This window comes from Notechis scutatus, chromosome 3 (assembly GCF_049901735.1).
Source record: "Notechis scutatus isolate UNSWTSFEM ecotype Mainland chromosome 3, rNotScu1.2, whole genome shotgun sequence".
NCBI classification, from domain to species: Eukaryota; Metazoa; Chordata; class Lepidosauria; order Squamata; family Elapidae; genus Notechis; species Notechis scutatus.
In genome coordinates, this window is record NC_142011.1 from 158,456,157 (window position 1) to 158,477,728 (window position 21,572).

Consider the following 21,572-nt stretch of genomic DNA (forward strand, 5'->3'; position numbering starts at 1 on the left):
CTAAATTTAGTGAACATATGAAATCTTTCTCAGAAACTTATGCTGCTTTTTAAAAACAGAATCAGAGAAGTTGGAAAAGCTTTGATATATATAAGACAATAGGCAGTCCAAGGGGGCTGATAAAAAAAAAAAAACCGAGAAGGAATTCATATCTGTCCATTTACTAAAAACTGAAATTGTAGATATTTACATACCACTGCTTCCATATCTGTAATGTTTGTAGGGGCAAAGATTGTCTGTACCATAAACTTATGTTTGCTCTTCTCATTTGGATCATAATCAAAAGGCTGTAACATAACTGCATAATAGACAAAGTTTGTATTATATAAAAATTTGCAAACTTTTTCTTGTGAACTTTTAATTTTATTGTAAATTCAGAAAATACAGCATATACTTTGACGTTTTTTTTCAATAAATTGTTTTATTACGTTCAGCTGATCCTTAATTTCTTGTAATTAGCAACACTTTAGAATTTGAAAAATAAGGTATTTTCAAATATTTATCCTCTTTAATTTAATAATTTCTAGTCTCAAATGAATATAAATTCAGAGAAGACAATAAATAAACTGGTTCCATTAAGAAATAAGGGGGAAAATATACATTGTATTCAATGTTCTGAAATACATTAAAGATGATCAGTAGCTCTCAAATTAGAGTCCCAAAATGCTGTATTTTTTCTGTTGAGAATACAATGTACTAGTCATTCTGCAAGTACAGGTGATGAAGAAAAGAATCTTATTACATAAATAGAACTCAACACATATTGCATTGAATACAAGTACACATTTTATGAAGAGTCTGAGTTGTACTACTTGTCAGCCAATTTATTTACTTTATACAACAACTGTGCACCTGTTCTTCTCATTAGCCAGCAAAGCAAAGTAAAGATAAAATAAAATACCCTTCTTCCCAAAAGGCCAGATAGCTTCAACAGATAAAAACAGAGCTCATATATATACATTTGCCTAAACAGAATACATTTTTCCCTGCCGGAAATATTACACCTGGTTCACATACAACAATTAAAAAACAATCCAAAGTATTTATTTTGGCTTATCTGAAAGTACATATTGTAAACCAAAGTTTATTACTTGAGATTAGTTCATATATCACACTGAGCCAAAACTGAACAATTCACGTAACGTTTATCTTACAGTTATCTTACAATTAAATAAGGATCAATTGAGCCTTCCAATGCAGAAAAAAAATCCATAATGATATAATTATTAGATGAATTCACCTAGCAAGGTACTAGCCATTTATGCCCTCAATATTTCTAACATTTTCTTTTTAAAAATTTAAAACTAGTTTAAATGCTAAAGTTTTAATTCCTAATCCTGAGAAGGGAAGAATAGTTAAAGCAGTAGGTAATGCTATATGAGGTCCTCGTATAGCATTAATTAAAGCAGGGTATATGGTGTATATATATTAAGGAACCTGGAAAGTAATAAGAACAGCATTGTTTTAAAATTGGAGAAAGAAACGTCAATAACCTGTGCTACCCTGATCGCCAAAAATGCAAAGGATCTGCAAGCCCTAGTACTAAAAGACAAAGAGCACACACTCAGCATGGTAAAAAAATGGAAGTTAAATTAAATAGTAAGACAACCAAATTAACAACATGTACAACAAGCACTCTTAGAATTGACAGTGAAGAGACTGAGGTGGTGGATAGCTTTTAGGGTCAACCATCAACAGTAAAGGAACAAGCAACAAAAACAAGGAACAAATAAACCTCAGATTAGCACTTAGTAGAGCAGCCATGAAGGTCTTGGAAAATGTTTTAATGTGTCTATGCCTACAAAAATCAGAATCATGCAAGCCATAGTATTCTCCATGAACCTGAATGGAAACAAAAGTTGGACTTTTAAGAAGGATAGGTAGTGATGCCTTTGAACATTGGTGTTTAGAAGACTCCTGAAAATACCATGAACAGCCAAGAAAACAAACACATTATTGAAAAATCAATCCATGTAATATTTTATATCTTCTCCTCTTCTCTCACCACAATCAAATTTAAAATATGTACTGCAAATGCAAAACTATGAGAATAAGTCTCAGTATACTCCTTTACTAGAACAATTACTCCCTTATTCATTCACCACACACTCTTTACTGAAGATATAATTTTACCACAAAAAAATTTGCTACAAAAAAATTCCATCTCTCCATCCTATTAAATATGGGACAGCTCCAGTCATCAAAATTCATTTGAACATACAGCATTATCCTGTTACAACTACCCTTTAGGTAGAAGAGGTTTAATACATTGAACATGATATATTTATTTTGATTAAATTCTATGTACTTTGCCTAAGTAGAGATTAATAGAATTAGATTTTCTCTGCCTAGAACTGAGTTTACCAGATTGACAGAGACTTTCCCTATAAGCCTTTGGTAGCTACAAAAATGGTAGATAGGGTAAAGGGGAAAATGGGCGTTGGTAGAAGTTACCGTGAATGCCCTTTCTATCTATGCTGCAAGAGAACCCATGATGGGTTGACTCCTTCCTATGATGTCATTTAGCTGAGTCTTTACTAAGATATAAAAGCCAGCCCCCGGGAGAGACCCCAGCTTTGGCAAAGATACTTGACAGACTGAAAGGTGTCTCTGAAAGCACAAATGAATACAGAAATATGTCTTACCCTCTCTAGACAAATCAAGGGAGGGGCTGGGCTCTCTTGCAGCATAGATAGAAAGGGCGTTCACGGTAACTTTTACAAACGCCCATTCTCCTCCATGCTACACCGAGAGCCCAGGATGGGACATACCAAAGCTTGCATTTCCATGGGCAGGTCCTCGTCCGGCTCATCACACCGACTGCGGAACCACTTGTTGAAGCACCCGTCTGCCGAAGGCTGCAGTCGCTGAGGCAAAGGCATCCAGATGGTAGTGTCTGATGAAAGGAGACGGGGATGTCCACGTGGCCGCACGACAAATCTCCTCCAAGGATGCTTGGGTTGTCCAGGCAGCAGAAGTGGCCGCGCTTCTGGTAAAGTGCGCCATCAGACCTCGGGGAACCAGAAGGGCCGCAGCTTTGTAGGCCTGCTCAATGCAAGACCTGACCCACCTGCTAATAGTAGGAGAAGCGGCCTTGTGTCCCAAGTGAAAAGGGAAAAATAAACATGGCTTCCAACTTCCTGAAGGAGGAAGTGCACTTAATGTATATTCTAAGAGCCCTTCTTACATCTAGTGTGTGCCACTGCCGCTCTAAGTCATGGTGAGGGAGGGGACAGAAGTCAGGCAACACAATGTCCTGGGACCTGTGAAACCTGGTGTTAACCTTCGGAATAAATGAGGGGTCCAGACGGAGAACAACCCTATCATTGTGAAAGGAACAAAGGTCCTGTCTGATGGAAAGAGCAGCAAGCTCAGAAACCCTCCTGGCAGAAGTGATGGAAACGAGGAACACTACCTTCAGAGTCAGGAAACGGAGAGACACTGTTCTAAGGGGTTCAAAGGGGGGCTTCGTAAGGGCATTAAGGACCATATGAAGGTCCCAGGAAGTTTACCTGTGAACCACTGGTGGGTACAGGTTGGAAGCCCCTTTCAAAAACCTCCTGACTGAAGGGTGATGGGATAAGGAAGGAAGCGAACCCCATGAAAGGACTGAGGAGAGGGCCGCAACCTGCCTGCGTAAGGTGTTGGGGGCCAAACCTTTCTCCAGACCATGCTGAAGGAAGCTAAGAACTTCTGCCAACTGGGCTGAAGCAGAATAGAGACCCTCCCTAAGGCACCATCGGGAAAAAGCCTTCCAGGTGGCATCATAGATGTGCCTTGTAGAAGGTTTGCGAGTCGCCAGGATAGTGAGGATGACCCTTTCTGGAAGAACAGCCTCCTCTAGCCACTGCTGCTCAAGTGCCACATGGTCAGCTTGAACCACTGGGGCTCTGGGTGGAGAAGGGCCCCCTGGTGAAGGGAGATTAGATGGGCTGGGATCCTCCAAGGAGAAACCACAGATAGGTTGACCAGGTCCGCAAACCAGGGCCTCCTTGGCCAATAGGGTGTCAGGAGGAGGAGCTCTGCTCATTCCTCCACCATCTTCCAAATTATTACCAGAATGATGGGAAGCGGGGGAAAGGCGTAGAGGAGACCCTTGGGCCATCTGCACCGAGCATTGGTCCCCTCCGCTCCCTGGCAAGGAAACCTGGTGAAGAATCTGGTGACTTGGGTGTTTTGAGGAGTGGAGAAGAGATCCATCTCCGGTGTTCGAATCTGAGGGAAAGGTCCCTGAATAGAGACGGAGGAATGGACCATTCTGCCTGGTCGATTAGGCTGAGCCAGTCGGCCTGGGAGTTGTCGACCCCAGAGATGTTGTCCACTGAGATCGACAACAGGTGTTTCTCTGCCCATAACCCCAACCATAGAGCCTCTCTCATGAGTGCTTTGGACCTCATCCCCCATGCCAGTTGACATGAGCCTTGGCGGCCATGTTGTCCATAAGGACTAGAACATGAGAGCCGGTCACTGGTTGCCTGAAATACTTGAGAGCCAGAAAATGGCTCTGAGCTCTAGCCAATTTATGGGAAGAGTCTGCTCTGACCTGGACCAAACGCCCTGAGCTATCTGGCCCTGCATATGGGAACCCCAACCCAGGAGGCTGGCATCGGTGGTTATCACTAGTCTGTTTGGGTCCCTGAACAGGAGTGCCTTCCAGATTGACAGGGAACACCACCAATTGAAAGATCTCTGGATTTGTGGCAGGAGCGGTGGATGATGGATGAGTGGCTGGTTCCTGCTCGTTGGTAGGGAAGCAGGAACCATTGAGGGGTCGGGAGTGGACCGAGCCCACGGGATGATGCTAATACAGGAGACCATCTTCCCCAGAAGTTTGGACAACAGCAACAGGGGGACAGTTTGATGTTGCTGGATCTGGCTGATGATCTCTGCAAGGTTCTTTCCACGAGCTGGGGACAGGAAAACCTGGCACAACGTGGTATCAATAACTGCTCTTTTGGTGTTGATGGAAAATCCGTGGCTCTGGAGATATGACAGGGTAATTTGCAGATCCCGATGGGCTCATGGATGGAGGAGGACAGAATCAAAATGTCGTCCAAGTAGCACTGGATCCTCACTGGAACAGGACGAGAGACGCCATCAATGCTGCCAGAACCTTTGTGAAGATCCTTGGAGCCGATGAGAGGCAGAAGGGAAGTGCTCGATACTGGTAATAGGTATTCTGATAACAGAAACGAAGAAACTGGCGATGATGAGGCCAAACTGGGATGTGGTGGAAAGCCTCCGTGAGATTATTGGAAGAGAGGAGATCGCCCTCCCGAATGCTCTCTAAAATAGAATGCAGAATCTGCATTTTAAATCGCCTATATTTTACAAATTGGTTGAGAAATTTTAGATCAAGGATGGCTCGTCACCCCCACCCCCCCGAGGCTTTGGGAACGATGACTCTGCCTGCCAATTTCGGAGCCATAAAAGTCTTCTTGCTGCTACTGAAGATGCCATGGCCCTGGATGCAAATTTGGCAGAATTGAGAGTGGCATCCGCAGTGAATTCCGCCGCTGTGATAATCTTATTAAGGTCTTGGTGAGACCGAAGGTCAGAAGCAGGCAATGTATTCAGGAGTTGGCACAGCCACCGTATGGATGCCCTCGTGAAAAAAGATGCTGCCATTGAAGCCCAAACAGCCCAAGCAGCGCCCTGGTGATTGCACTTGAGGGTCTGTTCAGAACTTTTATCATCCGGTTTCAGGATATCTTCTGGCTCCGTGGGAGTGCCAGAAGATGAGAACGAGGCCAGAACTGGAATGTCAACAGAAAGCACTGCCAGGGCATTGTCCAGAACTGCGCTGACATTGTAGAAAAGCTTATCCAGAGAAAGATGGGCGAGGACCTGCCAAAGGGGAAACGCACTGTTCCTTGACCATGTCCAGGAACAAAGTGGGAGAAGGCAAAACCTCTGCATGCACTACTGGCTTGGAGAAGAGCGAGTCTTCTTGGCTAGATAGATTTCCTTGTGGCTCAGGAGCCACTTCCTCCGGCAACAGCTTGGCAGTGACCAAAGCCTTGCTGAGTAATGGCCTGAAGAGAGTAGGTTTGAAGACCAATGCAGAGGATGTCTGCTCTGGGCGAGAATCCTCCTCCTCTGAAAGATTTTGGTCAAAAATCTTGCCCTCTTCACACTCTGAACGAGAGGAGTAACTGTGTTCAGATGGTAAAGCCCTTCCTTCCTCATCAACCTCTTCCCATTCTGGTAGAGAATGGACCCTGAGGTCCTGGGGCCTATGTAAATCAGGGTGATGAGGCAAGGAACTTATAGATTGAGAAGGAAGAAGGGCCTGAACCCTTTCCAGAGGTCGAAGAATTTGCTTGAAGCCTCCAGCCAATCCCTGCCTAATGGCCAATGAGACAACATCTTGGATATCCCCTGGTCTATGCTCAAAGGTAGAGGCAGAAGGCCGAAGGCCCGCTGCTGTGGGAGTGAAGGTGGCTTCAGGCCTAGATTGAGAAGAGGTTTGAGGGCTGGAGGGAGGGGGAGGAGCATAGGGCCCAGAAGCCTGTTGGAAATAAGGCCCAGATCTGCTGACATCCTGAGGATCTGATTGTTCTGCAAAAGCCTCAGGAGACCAGGATGGAGGATGGAAAGGCTCATAGATAACTTCTCCTCCCCTGGGAGGGCTTGGCTGGGGCCCACAGGTATCACCTGAAACATGCTGTAGTTGCACTCCCTTCTGTTGAATAGTTCTGTTGAACTGCCTCTCTAGGGCCGCATGTCTGCGCTTCTCTGCCTTCAACTCAGCATGAGTTGCCTTCTTAGGGGCTAGAGCCTTAGCTCTCATTTTAGCATCCACCTCCCTCTGGACTGATTGGGTGCATTGCCTATGTCTTTTTCTCTTATTGGGCTTAAGAGACTGTTCCATTGGGGGGGGGGGGAGCTCTGCTTGAGCCTTATCTTGCTCCATTTGTAGAATAAAGGCTCTTGCGTTGGAAAGAAACTGTTTAGAAATTTTTATTAAGTCCTTTAGGGTATAAAATGGCCCCCGGGCTTACAAAATGGCTGCTCACCTTGTGGTGGAAGGCTTCAATCCAAGATGGCCACTGACTTGAGGAAACAGGCTCCGAGATTGAAGAACCACTCCTTAGGCTATAAAGAGCCCCGAGCGAAGTCAGCAAAGGAAAACACAGCTGCCAGCCTCACAATCAGCTGGCTTGCGCTCTTATCGGTTTGCCAATCGTTTTTACGATCGCTCAAAACCGCAGGCGTGGGGGAGGTCTACTGATGCTGCCCAGCTTGCCTATACAGCGCTCTGGTAACGCTGCTCCCAACGTTGCAGGAGAGCCCTGCTCTCCTGGAAGAGCAGCTGCCCAGATCCCTGGGAGCTGCTTGAAGCGAGGAAAAAAGTACTGAAGATCGCTGGTGAGTGCTATCTAACATAATGTTTTCAGAGACACAGCTACTGACTGAAAGGAGCTGAGTCAAAAGCTGGGGTCTCTCCCGGGGGCTGGCTTTTATATCTTAGTACAGACCCAGCTAAATGACATCATAGGAAGGAGTCAACCCATCCTGGGCTCTCGATGCAGCATGGAGGAGAACTACTTAATATATATTCACTCATAATTATCATGCTTACTTTAACCTAGTTACCTTAAACATTTCAGAAGAATAGACAGATATACTGTATGTTCTATTTTTCTCAATGACAAGTTCAAGGTCATCTGCCATAATTTACCAAAATATAATTGATATTTGTTTTCTTTTATTAGTTATATTAGAATACTGGAAAAAAATCTTTTCCACCTTAACTAAAAAAAATATTGCTGATGGGAGGAAACAAAAACTACAAAAACAAAAGGTGACACCTTTACAAACTAATATAATATTTATATTATAAAATGTCTTCATTTTTCTCTAAAGGCAAAACTATTTTTAACAACTAAAATATTCAGGCAGCCATAGTAGAAAAGCATGAATTCATAGTACACTAGCCAGAATAATAATTCGCCTAAAAAAGGATTAAGAAAATGCGAGTGGCACCACCTTGTGGATCTGTAGAAAAGAGGTTGATAAAGCACTAGCAAGATTATCATGATGTATTTATTTGCCTGAAAGGATGACAATTCTTAATTTAAACTGTTCCCAGAGGAACATAAGATAAAGAAATTATAAATTCATATCCAAGTTTTGGCAATGCACAACTTCATATCATCCTAAAGGCTGCCAATTCCAGCTCAAACTTTGGATAGCTTTTGCCTTTTAGGGTCAACCATCAATAGCAAAGTATGAAAATTACAATTCTAAATAACTGTATACAAATGACAACTTGTTTATGAGTGGGCATATTGCATCTGCATATAAACTTGCCACAAACACTGTAGATAAGTTGACTGCCAAATTTCTCAGCCCAGATTTTCAGAGGAAAGGGGAAAAAATGATAGAAAGGAAGAGGAAGAGGCAACTGCACTAAAAGGGAGAAACAAGAAGCGGGAGAAAAATTGAATATAGATAAGGGGAAAGGGGCATCAAAGAAAGGAAAACAGATACTTGTTTAGGTTAAATGCACCAGACAAGCTCTCAACACTCAACCCAGTGACTTCTATTTTTCTTGGCGAATCTAAAATGGTGCATCCAATTCACAATAGATTATTTGGTATGAGAAACTCATTATATATCATGTAAATACATATAAAGTTTCCTAGATGATTTTTTTTCTTCCTGAAGGTGAATGAAATGTTATTTCCAAAAAGAAATCTTAATTGGTGGCTGGGGATATAAGGGTTCATTGAGGAAGCATAAGGTGGTTATCTGTATCTTTCTTTAAAACTTCCTTCTCTGCTCCTATTTGGAATTCATTATATCAAACTCGATATCTTTTTTAGACCTTTGATAAGGTGCAGGTGAATAAAGTGGCTTGATTTTTTTTTTTTTGTAGTTGTGGCCTCTTACTAATCCACTTATTCTGGAGTAAAAGCTGGTGCTACTGGTCCATAGAAATGTAGAGAAGACCTCCATATCCAATATCCCAGCTAACCCTCCCAACATAAATTCAGGATTATTTTCTTCATCAAACTATTAGGCAGAGTATATGTAGTATAAATGTCAACAAAAAAAATGTGGTTAGTTTCAGTTTATATTTTTAATGATTCAATTTATAAATATATTGTTTAATAGTTTTTAAATATGCACTTCAAAAATATTCAATACCTTCTATAAATGAAAAAGCCCAAAAAAGAAACAAAAGTGTATTTAATATTTTTACCGGATACAGTTACTGAAGTTCCTGGGTCAATAATTCCACTATTTGGCCGCACACAGTATCGACGAGGTGCTGTAGTTTTTACTTTAAAGCATACTTTTCTCTCTGATGGATTTCGTAGTTTAAGATTTGTGATGACTACATCTGTAAAAGGACCTGTAAAAAGTTTCAAGGATTATTTTTAGGAATTAATTCTCAAACAATTAATAAAATGAAAAAATCAACAGACTATTCTTAGAAGATTGCAGAATGTAACAAGTTAGCATGCTTTTTTAAATGTTTCAATTCATTTTTCAGCTCTTGTTCTATCATTTCTACCTCTGTTCACCAAAATAGAACTTCTTTCTTAGCAGTTCTTTCATGTAAGTTCTATCAATCGCTCTATTGAAGAACAAAGAATCCCACCCAAATAGAATTTTTTATATGTATGAAGATATTTTCTTATTACATTTACCATATAATAATTTAAAGTACATTAAAAATTACAATCATATTGTTGGCAATACTGCTATAATTGTGCAATAAAGAATGAGAGTTAATTGAGACTAAAGTAGTATTTGCCACTGTGGTAACAATCTTCTCCTAGTTCAATATGGAAAAGAAAAACAAATAATAAGAGAAAGAGAGAGCCATCTAGAAAAAAATTTATTTTAGCAGTTGCTAAACCCAATGTTCTGAGAAGCTACACACCAAGACTCCTAAAAACACTTGTTCATATTGCTTCTTTGCCCCAGTAAATTCTATTGGAGACTGTAAGCTCCGCCATTTTCACTTAGAAAAGCTCTTGACTAATGTGAAAAGGCTAACATTTACAAACTAGGCTATTTCTGAGTATAAGCAGAAGTATGATTTTAGAAGACTATTTCTTCCCATCAAGAACAATAAAAAGAGGTTATGCAAATGTCCTTCTATTTGCCTAACTAAGATAATGTCAAGAAGCTAAGGAAAAGATTATTAAGAATCTTCACCAATTCTGTTTTCCAACCCTTTTAGTCTATGTATCTTCTGTTGGATCTTCATAGAAAAAGAATCATTATCCAAAAGTGAGGAAAGAATTTGGCATCTAACTTTACTTTTGGAAAGTTATCTTTCCAAATGAACGTATCAAGGAGGTAAGATATTTTTCTTATTTTAGATAAAGAACTGCCTCGGAGTCATTACAGCCACCCAAATCAAACAGTGCAACTCTGATCAGAAAACAACCAAAATAAAACAACGATAAAATAATTTCAGCAGTTCCAAGGCTCTACACCAATTTACACTATTTAGGTGACCTTGAGAATACAGATAAATCTCCAAGTGGGCTCATCAGCTTTCTACAAGAATGCAAATGACCAGCTGTCTGCAATATAAATCCTTCCATTCCCTACCATCCAGTCAGGCTAAAGAAGCTTCTTGGATGAGAAGCAAAATGTCATCAAAGAAAAATAAGAAAGTCCAGTGCCTCTTGAAAAAGCACCTTTTGGGACAACCATGACCTGGATGACTGAGAATCCCCTTAGACAATAATAAAATAATAACTAATCTTATACCTATCAATATATTTAATATACTCCTTGCTTAAAGTCCACTCATTTGAAAGTCATCCAAGTTATGATGGCAGTCAATGAGAGGAACCTATGGGTCCTCATAGTTACAGCCATCACAGTATCCCCAATCACATAATCGCAATTGTGGAAACCCAAGTTTTAGTCCTTCTTAGGCATGAAAGCCAGCTGGGTGACTTTAGACCAAACATGGCCAGGGAAAGGGGGAGGGGAGGACTATCAACAGCAAAGTGGATAGTTATGATGGCAATGAGTGTACCATTGGGACACTTGAAAGAACAGACTAGGGTCACGTTGTTATAGAGAAAAATCTATGTTGTAGTACTAGGTAGGTGTTAAAAATAACTTGAGGGCACATGATCAATCAGATTGATTAGACTAGTGTGTTTTATCTCTTACCAATTCAAATGCAATGAAGGACATCAAAACCTTCTGTTTCTTTTCATTTAACTGCAGTCAAACATCGAACAACGGAATGTTGGAAACTAGGAAACTTAAGAAAATTATTTACACATCTGTACATTTATAGTCCTTAAAATTAAGAATATACGAGTAGTCCTTGACTCATTACCACAATTGGGACTACAACTGTGGTCACTAAGCAGTGCAGTCATAAAAGTGTGATGTAATGTGACTGCATCACTTACTGATGACAATCCTGGCATTCCCTATTGCCAGAGTTAATCTAATTCCACCAGTCAATAGCCAAGGACCTCCCACCTCCTCCAATCCAAGTCATTCCAGGCTTGGTCCTTCTTAACCCTTCATCACTAAAAGTTAAGTAAAGGCAGAGGGAGGACTTTCAAATGCTAACCAGATCCATAGCTGTGTTCTTCTTTGCGAGCTCCAAGCAAGACAGCAGAGTTATGTTTTCAAATATTTCTGAAAGACCAGTAGAATGGGGGCCTGCCTCACCTCTGGGAAGAAGAATGTTCCAGAAGACCGGGGGGTGGGGGGAGGGGAGAGACAGCAGAGTACTGTGCCGTACTAAGTGGAACTTTTTAACAGACCAGGACCACAATATATATTGACTGGGTAGAATGGGCTGATATAACAACAACAACAACGATTTATTGTCATTATACATATATACAATGAAATTCTGTAGGTAAGCTGGCCCATGTCATGTAGGGCTTTAATGGTCACAACCAACACCTTGAATTAATGCAATGCGGGTCTCACAGCAAAGGTGTTATATGCACCTTCTTTGTGCATGCAAAATTGCTCACACTGCCATATTTTGTACTAGCTGAGGCTTACAGATACATTTCAAGAGTAGCCCTGTGTATAACGCATTGCAATAGTCAAAATGGGAGATGATCAGGGCATGACTGACACACAGCTGAGCAAAGGCCCCCTTAGCTATAGCTCAATTTGCTCTTTGAGCAGGAGTAGCAAGTCCAGGAAGTCCCTTAGATCAGGGGTCCCCAACCACCGGGCCGCGGACCGGTACCGGGCCGTGGAGCACTCTTTACCGGGCCGCAAAGAAAAAAAATTAAAAAAATGGCAGCTTTCTTCACCTTCGGTGAATGCTGCTGGGATCGGGATCAAGGACACAAATGAAAGAAGGGGAGGGAGGAAGCAACCGAAGCCTGTCCTGCTCTCTGGGTCAGCTCTCTCAGTCGCTCTCTCGCTCCTCCACCAGCACAGGAAGAAACTGCTTCAAAGAAGCCGGGGGTGGTGGCTTTCCTGTCGCCGCAGCTTCCCGAAGCGCCCGTTTCACCCCACCCCACCCGCCCGCCGCCGCGGTTCAGCTCCCACAGTGCTCCGTTCTGCCTGCCTGCCTGTCTGGTTGTTTGGGAGCAGCTTCGGCTGAGAATAATAACTATTCGCCTCTTTTTATCAGCCGAAGCTGCTCCGAAACGAAGAAGGCAGGCAGGCAGGCAGGTAGAACGGAGCACTGTGGATTGAACCGCGAGCGCAACCGGGCGGGCGGGGTGGGGTGTGAAACGGGCGCTGGGAAGCTGTGGCGACAGGAAAGCCACCCCACCACCCCACCCCGCTTCTTTGAAGCAGTTTCTTCCTGGCTGCTGTAGGAGCGATAGAGTGACTGAGAGAGGAACGAGGCAGACACCTGAGAGAGGGAGGGAGGGAGGGAGACACCTGAGGGATGGGGCTGAGGGAGGCAGGACCAAGGCGCTCCCTGAACTTGGTGGTTTGCTGGCAGACGTTTTATTACCCGACTAGGTAACAACATCAGATGTTACCTAGTCAGGTAATGAAACGTCTGCAATACTATTGCAAGGAAATCAGTTCTCCCCCGGTCCTTGAAAAAATGTTTCTGCTTGAAACCAGGTCCCTGGTACAAAAAAGGTTGGGGACCACTGCCTTAGATTATATACCTTTTCTGTCTGGGGTAGTGCAACTTCATTCAAGGCCAAAAGATGACAGACTCCTGGATCCAGAGCTGCCCACCAAAGGCCATACTGTCTTACCAGGATTCAACTAAAACCTACTGTTCTCTATCCATGCCCTCACAGCTTCCAAGCACCACGAAAGAATACCCACAGCATCACTCACTTCACCAGGAATGGAGAATTGGGCTGCAATCACCCAACACACTTATTGCTTAAGAATGTTCACTTCAATCAGGAGTCACACCAGAGACCTCAAATTATTGTCAGCTCAAACTACCTTATGGGATTGTTAATATTAGAAAAAGTGAGAGAAAGAAGCATTATTCGTGTTACTTTTAACTTTTAATTTAAAGACAGGATCTAAATCTAACAAATAAATAAACACATTAAATTTGTCTTCAAATTATACCATTATATAAATTTTAAAATATTTTTTAAAAAATTTCAAATTAAACATTCACATTTCTTCTCAATTTCTTCAAATCTTGAATTCCAGATCTATGTATATTTCAGATTTGAAAATAATCTGAGCACACTTAGTATTTCCAAATACTGGGTACAATCTATGGAGGAATGAATTGTAATCCATTTTTTTAATGTTAACAATACTTCACAGTATAATTTCACATATATCAATGCTTATCATATTGCAAATATCAAGATAGCAAAACTTTTCCAAAGGACCTGCCTCAAGGATCACATGGTATATTCATATATGTGATTAGTTTGTCATATAAGTGCACAACTCAGACAGCACTGAGGAAGGAATTTAAATCAAAACAGCTCCAGATTTCTTCAGTCGTGTTACACATGTCAGGAGACAGGATTAATCTTCTCTTCTGATCACTAAGATCAGGCCTGACAAATCTGACGGCCCACGGGCCGGATGTATCATATGCAGGCCACACCCACAGTGGCTCTGCAAAGGCAAAAAAGTCATGATACGTCACAATATGTCACGTGATGCGTGAGTTTGACACCCGTGACTTAGATGAAAGCTTACAGCACAATAAAACATCTTTGGATATTTCTCTTTTGTATTATTCTTATAACTCAGCAAAATATTGAACACTCAAGACTGTTAATCTGTCCCTTAACAGATAACACAGTGGGACCATATTTGCTAGGGCAGAAGTAGTCAGCAAATTAAAGTTTGATTTCAAACAGGTAAAAATTATAGAGAAGAAAATCCAGAAAAATATTTCCCAATTAATCCTTATGGCAGATAGTGACTTGGAATGTGAGTGACAGCCCCATTCTAAGTCTTGCTCCTTGATCACTTGACCCTGAATGAAGCATTCATAGTCTACCCTCTGCTTCCCAGTGCATGTGTATACAGACAAATAACATCTATACAGGTAGTCCTTAAGTTATGACTAGTTAGAACTAGAACTTGTCACTAAGCAGTGAGGTCATTAAATGAGTCACCACATGATCATGCCTGGTTTTACAACATTCTTTTGATATGGTTGTTAAGCAAATCCAGCTTCCCCTATTGACTTTGCTTATTGGAAACACCCCGGGAAGATCACAAATAGCAATCATGTGTCTACAAGAAGGTGAAATTGTCATAAATACATGCCAATTGCCAAGAACCTGAATCACAGTCATGTAACCATGGGGAGGCTGTGATGGTTATAAAAGGGAGGACTGGTTATAAAAGGGAGTCACTTTTTTCAATATCATCATAACTCCAAACAATCACTAGATAAATGGTTGTTGTGAACTATTTATGGTTATTATGCTGACTAGTAAGAAGGAATAAATAATGAGAAAATGACTCAGGGAAATTCATCATAAAAATTCTAACAACAGGACAGTCCTCATTCCAATTACACATAGAAATGTACACAAGTACAATTTATGTGCACTGTTAATCCCAGAAAAGTATATACATGCAAATAAATGCACACAATGCATTCTACACAAAAAGTAAAATGCCTCCTATCACCGCTAATAAAAGACTAGAAAGAACTCTAAAAACCATGCTATTTATCCTTTATATGCCTTGTTTTTCTCCTATTTACATTCACTGCAGGTGAACAGGAAAGAGGCTAAATAAAAAACAAACAAACAAGCAAAAAACCAGGAGAGGATACAGATCTTTCCTGACCCGTTTCTAACAGCCCCTACACCCCAAAATAATAAAATCAAATTTAACTCAGCTTTTCAAAGAAAGATGGTATGACTGTTCCTAACACAACTGGAATAGCTGTGATTTTGTGCTGTGTTACTTTGGCAGTACCTTGGGAGAATAGAATACTGAGTCATGTATGTCATGCAAATTTATTTACATTCAAAATATATACCAATGCCTGATAAAAATATGTGCCAAAGAAGTGCATTCATGTTGCAATATAAAGTACATTTATTAAATTAATTTAAAAACATACAACATATTTGATTGTCAATAAGAGCTGCTTAATTCATAGATTCTAATGAAATTCTATTAAATCTTAAAAGAGTAACACATTATACCATACACTTTGGTAAACAACATCCCCTTGGCTGATACATAAACAACATCCCCTTGGCTGATACATAAAGTGTTATCTTGAGATGCAAGTATATTCCTATGGGGATGACTGTAGAGGCTTCAATTTTCCAGATTATTCTGCAGCAGACATAAAGCATTTGAACAACAATTTAAAAGTCAAATTCAGTTCAAATCTAAATTCATTAAGAAATTCAACAATATCTTCTGTGGTCTGAACTATGACAGTGAATTATTATTTACCTTCAGCAAGGCAAGAAAGTGTGCAATATTAATTACTTTCTATGAAAGGTCAGTATTAGTAATTTCAGAATTTATTTCTATCTCCAACTTTTAAAAGTATCAGAGGGCATCTGATGGCGTCAATTTGGTATACATGTAGTCTTTGACTAAGAACTACTTATTTAATGGTTGTTTGAAGTTACAAAGGCGCTGGGAAAAAAGTGAATTGATCCATTCTCAAAAGTTATCACTGTCGCACCACCTCCATGGTTGCATGATCACAATTTGGGAAGTTGGCAATAGATCATATTTATGATTGTTGCATCATACTGTGGTCACATGGACATAATTTGCAATTTTCCCAGCCAACTTCCAACAAGTAAAATCAATAAAGAAAGCCAGATTTAATAACCATGCAATTTGCTTAAGGATCAGAGAGGTTTAACAACTACAGCAAAACCGGTTATAAAAGCATGTCTAGGCATGTGATGATTTGCTTAATGATTGCATTACTTTACAACCAAAATTCCAATCCCAATTCTGATCATAAATTGAAGACTATCTGTAGTAGTTAAGACTGTAAGTTCTAGTCCCGTTTTAGGCATGAAAGCCAGTTGGGTGACTTGTTCTCTCATTCCAATCCAACTCGCAGGGTGGTTGTTGTGGGGAAACTAAAAAGCATGAGTATTAGGTATGTTTGCAGCTTTGAGTTATATATTAATAATGCAGGATAAAAATCTAATACTAATAATCTAGAAGAAGAAAAAAGCAAGAGTATGTAGAAACATAAGCAAAACGAGCTTGGAAATAGTCACATGACCTTGACCAGTTTCCAGGAGAGAGCTAACAATGTTTCTCTGGAATTAAAGATGAGAGTGGGACATGGAATCATGAATATCTTCAAGGAGAAGAGAGCAAGGCCTGCTTAGGGAGAGGCAGGCAGACTCTACGTAACCAGGGGTGATTTGTGTGGAAACCATGGTAACAGCAATGTTAGGTGTCTGGATTGAAGAGAGAGTAATGCTGAACCATGACCCATAAAACTCTGGTGAGTTATTTATTTATTTATTAAATTTATATTGCCACCTATTTGCCATGGTTAACATGTTAATATAGTTAACAGGAGTTACAAGAAAATGCTTCTAAAGCTTTGGCTGAAGGTTGAAATCTGAGGGAGTAAGGACTGGAGAGTCAGATTAGAGAAAATTCCTACCCTCTCCAACATATGAGTTCTAGGCCATTATCTTCCCAAACATTGTTTTCAGATATGCTAAATGCTATATCTGGAAAGTAATTGTTACCTATTTCAAGGAAGTTGCCTCTAATTTTTCTATCAGAAGTTTATTAGTTTTTGTTATAACTAAAGTATTATTTGCTCCATCTTAACTTCTTTGTGCCTCAGATTCATTTATTTGGATCTGTGCCTGCTTTCCCATAGCATTTTAAGTGCCTTATTTTAGGTACCCAAGCTAAAAAATGTTTACTTTTCCTTATTTTTAACAATATTTTTAAATACTAAGACTAATGATCATGTTTTCACTTCATCACAAGGCAATTAAGCTGCTGTTATCTGGCCATAAACCTCAACATTGCTAGAACCAGAAAGTGATGCTATAAAGCAGGGGTCTTCAAACTTGACAGATTTAAGACTTGTGGACTTCAACTCCCAGAATTCCTCCCCCAGTCATGTTACCTCAAGAATTCCACAAGTCTTAAACTTGCCAAGTTTGAAGACCCTTGCTATAAAGAATTGCATCATAATTATTATTGTGCTCAGTCTTGCAGCTGAGTTAATTTGCCTGGGCTATAAGAATCTTATCTTTCACACAAGTTGAATGGTTAAAACATTTATTTCCTCCAGCAAGTGGTAACAATGTTAAAGTATACTAAATCATAACCAAAAGCTATGCCAAGTACCCCAGCAGAAGGATGATGGGATATACACAACCCAGCTAGCCACTCACTACTACTACTAAATGACCTTAATCCACTCATTTCATTCAGCGTATTACACCCATGAATTGACAGATCTATTGGTCTGCCAATTACTAAAAGCAACACTCATAAGAAATGTGATAACTGTGGTGAGATGTGGTGATACAGTGGTTAGTATGCAATATTGCAAACTAAGTCACTGCTCACTGCCAGGAGTTCAATTCCGACTGGCCCAAGAGTGACTCAGCCTTCTATCCTTCCGAAGTTAGTAAAATGAGGACCCAGATTGCTGGGGGCAATATGCTGACTCTGTAAACCATTTAGAGAGGGCTGTAAAGCATTGTGAAGTGGTATATAAGTCTATAATATGTTACTGCTATTACTATTATGTAACTGCTGAGGTCTATTCTTATATTCATTCAATCTAAGGCACTTAAGAGTAGAATTGTATATTGCTTGCGATTTGAAGAACATATTAATAACAGCTGTTAAAACATTGCAAACATTGGGGTAGATTGTCCTAAACATTTTTACTGGTTCTATGTTTTTGTTTTATATTTTCCTCGTTTGTTACTGTGAATAACCAGGAATCCTTAAGACGCAACACATCCATCTGCTATGTATGGTACAACTTAATTAACTTCTCCACCAGCACTGTCAAATACTTTAAACCTACTTCTCATATTACATGTAGAACTATTTTCATTTATATTATTAGAGATTCAGAAGCAAGTATTTATAATGGGCGTTTAGGGTCAAATTATTAACACCTATTTTCTAATCAAATTAAAATTTTCTAAACACACATTTGTTATGTAATGACCAATTTTTGCATTTTAGCAACTAAATTTAATATTTTACTATTGTCCTCTCGAATCTTAACTTTTTGGCAAAGGAAAGTATACCAACAATATCGTTCTTGGAAAAGCATACCAGGAACTGTAAGATAAATCTAGAAGTCCCTATGGAAAAAGAGAAGTACTTTTGTAGCTCCTGTGAAAGCTACACCATAGTCATAGCTCTCTAAATCTAATAAGGGTATGGACAGTTCCTGGGTATGCTAGAAGGGGATTGGTTGCAACATCTTTCCATTACCTATGGCTCCAACTATGCTAGTTAATCTTACATCACTATTTTTAGTGGTTAACTATTTTTTACGCTTGTGTAACCAACTGTATTTGCAGTTGTATTTCCTTAGTAATACCACAAGCAATTGTGAGCTATACTCTTGAACACATATTCAATGTTCACAGAAAATCTCAATATCAAGCTAACAATGAATATTTAGTAGTTATAAACTAGCATACATATTAATAATCTGTAAGAATATTTTATATGGATTGATTAAACGAAAAGGTAATACAGAATGAGTATTGCATCCAATTCCCTTTAATAAAAGAAGTTAATATATGTAACATAAAATTAGTAATTTACTTTACTTGAAATATCTAAAATTCTTATATTAGGTCAAACACATTAACCCATGTGTTGCTACTGGTTTTTCAAAAGTATGAAAACAGGATTAAATTTTTAAAAAACTTTTAATATTATTTAATATTTTCCATTCTACAAGGAGAATTTTGGAAAGAAGTCAATCTTTACATTGTTACCAAAGGAAGGGCATGATTTTATCTTCCATTAGGAATTATAAACCAATTTTTTCATGAACAATGATTGTTTTAGTGTTTTCATCAATTTTTGTGGACAAACTAAACAAGTGCTTACTCAATGTGGATTTCTACCTAAAATATAATTAAAAAACAATGTGACAACTGTACTGGATGTAACAGAATGGCCAAACAATGTAATGAAATCAAGCTGCATTAATTTTCTTAACATAGAGAAAGTTTTAGCTAATCACCTGACAGGACTGTTGTTGTGGGAAGAGGAGGAGGAGGAGGAAAGTGTGTTGGATATTTCCACCACCTTGAATTATTTGTAAAAATAATAAAGGTAGGCTACAAATAAAGTAAAGGTTCCCCTCGCACATACGTACTAGTCACTTCCGGCTCTAGGGGGCGGTGCTCATCTCCATTAGAAAACCGAAGAGCCACCGGCATGACTAAACGCCGAAGGTGCATGGAATGCTGTTACCTTCCCACCAAAGTGGTCCCTATTTTTCTACTTGCATTTTTTACATGCTTTCAAACTGCTAGGTTGGCAGAAGCTGGGACAAGTAATTGAACTCACTCCGCTATGTAGTGCTAGGCATTAGAACCACCAAACTGTCGACCTTTCTGATCGACAAGTTCAGTGTCTTAGCCACTGAACCACGACGTCCCTTTTAGGATACAAATAGATTAAATAAAATTAATGGTGGTTTGACTAAATCATGTGATATCCAGAAGGGAATAAGGTTGTCCACTGTCCCCTTTGTTGTTTATTTTGCTTCTTAAACAGAGATATTAGACAAGATGAGAAGATAATGGGCCTAAATATTTAAAAAAATGAGATTTTTGACTTCAGAGTTTTTGCTGATAATTTGGTTTTGATTTTACAAAACCCTCTGAAAGGGATTGAGTTTTTGATGAAAACATTGAAAGATTTTGATGCACTAGCAGATTTTGTGATTAATAAAAAAAAAAAGCTGCTGGTAAAAATATGACTAAACGAAATCAAGGCAATCTGATGAAAATAATCAGTTTTTAAAAATATTAATTACATGTCATTTCAAAATAATATTAAAATATAGAATGAAGTTTTAAAAGATAGGTTGAAATGGGAAAGACTTAACTGTCATTGTTGGGAAGAAATTCTGTGATTAAGATGAATGTTTTACCTAGAATGTTATTTTTATTCCAGACAATACCTACACTGATGACTGATGTAATATTTAAGCAACAGCAAAAAAATATTTCCAAAATTGTTTGGCAAGGCAAGAAACTGAGAACTATGGCAAATACAAACTGCTGCAGGATGCTAAAGAAAGAGAGGAGTTAGAAGACCAGATTTTAAAATTGTATTTTGCAGCTTGCTGTTTAATATGGGTGAAAGAGTGGGTTATTTTAAGAATTAGACACCTATTGGAACTGAAAGAACATGACTTAAGACCTTTTGGCACAACTACTAGGATATGATCAAGTTAAAAGTTAATATAGAATTTATAATGTAGATTTATCATTTTATTAGGCATACACTGAAAATTTTGAATTGACATAAATCAGAAGTATCTCTCCTAAAATTCCTTCATAGTTGTACCCTAAAAACCTTTTATTAGAAATGAAATTACACTTAAAAGAAATGGTTAACTTAACACTGATCTGCTAAATTTTTTCCAAGGAGTATTTAAGTGAAAACCTGGAGTTGACTTTAAATGCCTTTGGAAATTGGCAAGACTTATGAACTTGAAAATACTAAGACTGATTTTAATGTTGAATTGTATTGATGGTATTATTGCTAAAATGTACTAACTTTTATTGAAAATTGAAACAGGATAAACAAGTGAAATTCTGTATAATAAAATGGGCAAAAATGGATATAATATACAGTTGGGTCAATGGGAGAGTATGAGGAAGGAAGGGTTTAAATTTACATTAAATTATAATCCTGATTTTTTTAAAATGATGTATTCCTGATATATGACACTGGAAAATTTGTGGAATATATACAATGGAATTTCAAATATTTGTTGGAAATGAAATCAAACTGAGGGTACATTTTTTCAGCTTTGGTGGACAAGTAAGAAAGCTGGAAAATACCAAGACTGAGCATGTATTAAGAAGATTTTAAAAATGAAGGTATAATTTAGTTTCAATTTTTATTTGGGGTTCAGTGGATAAACAAATGGAAACATTTTATGGAAACTTACT

The 21,572-nt window shown here is 39.0% G+C and overlaps 1 protein-coding gene across 2 annotated transcripts in view; it reads right to left on the bottom strand.

Annotated features, from left to right (window-relative positions):
* Positions 1–21,572, bottom strand: part of VAPA (VAMP associated protein A) — a 35,291-nt gene that overhangs the window by 9,137 nt on the left and 4,582 nt on the right. For both annotated transcript variants that reach the window (XM_026671930.2, XM_026671929.2), the window contains exons 2-3: positions 9,212–9,364; positions 195–298 (exon numbers count right to left, since the gene is read on the bottom strand). In XM_026671930.2, coding sequence (XP_026527715.2) covers positions 195–298; positions 9,212–9,364 — 257 coding nt within the window. The remainder of the gene's footprint in view (positions 1–194; positions 299–9,211; positions 9,365–21,572) is intronic.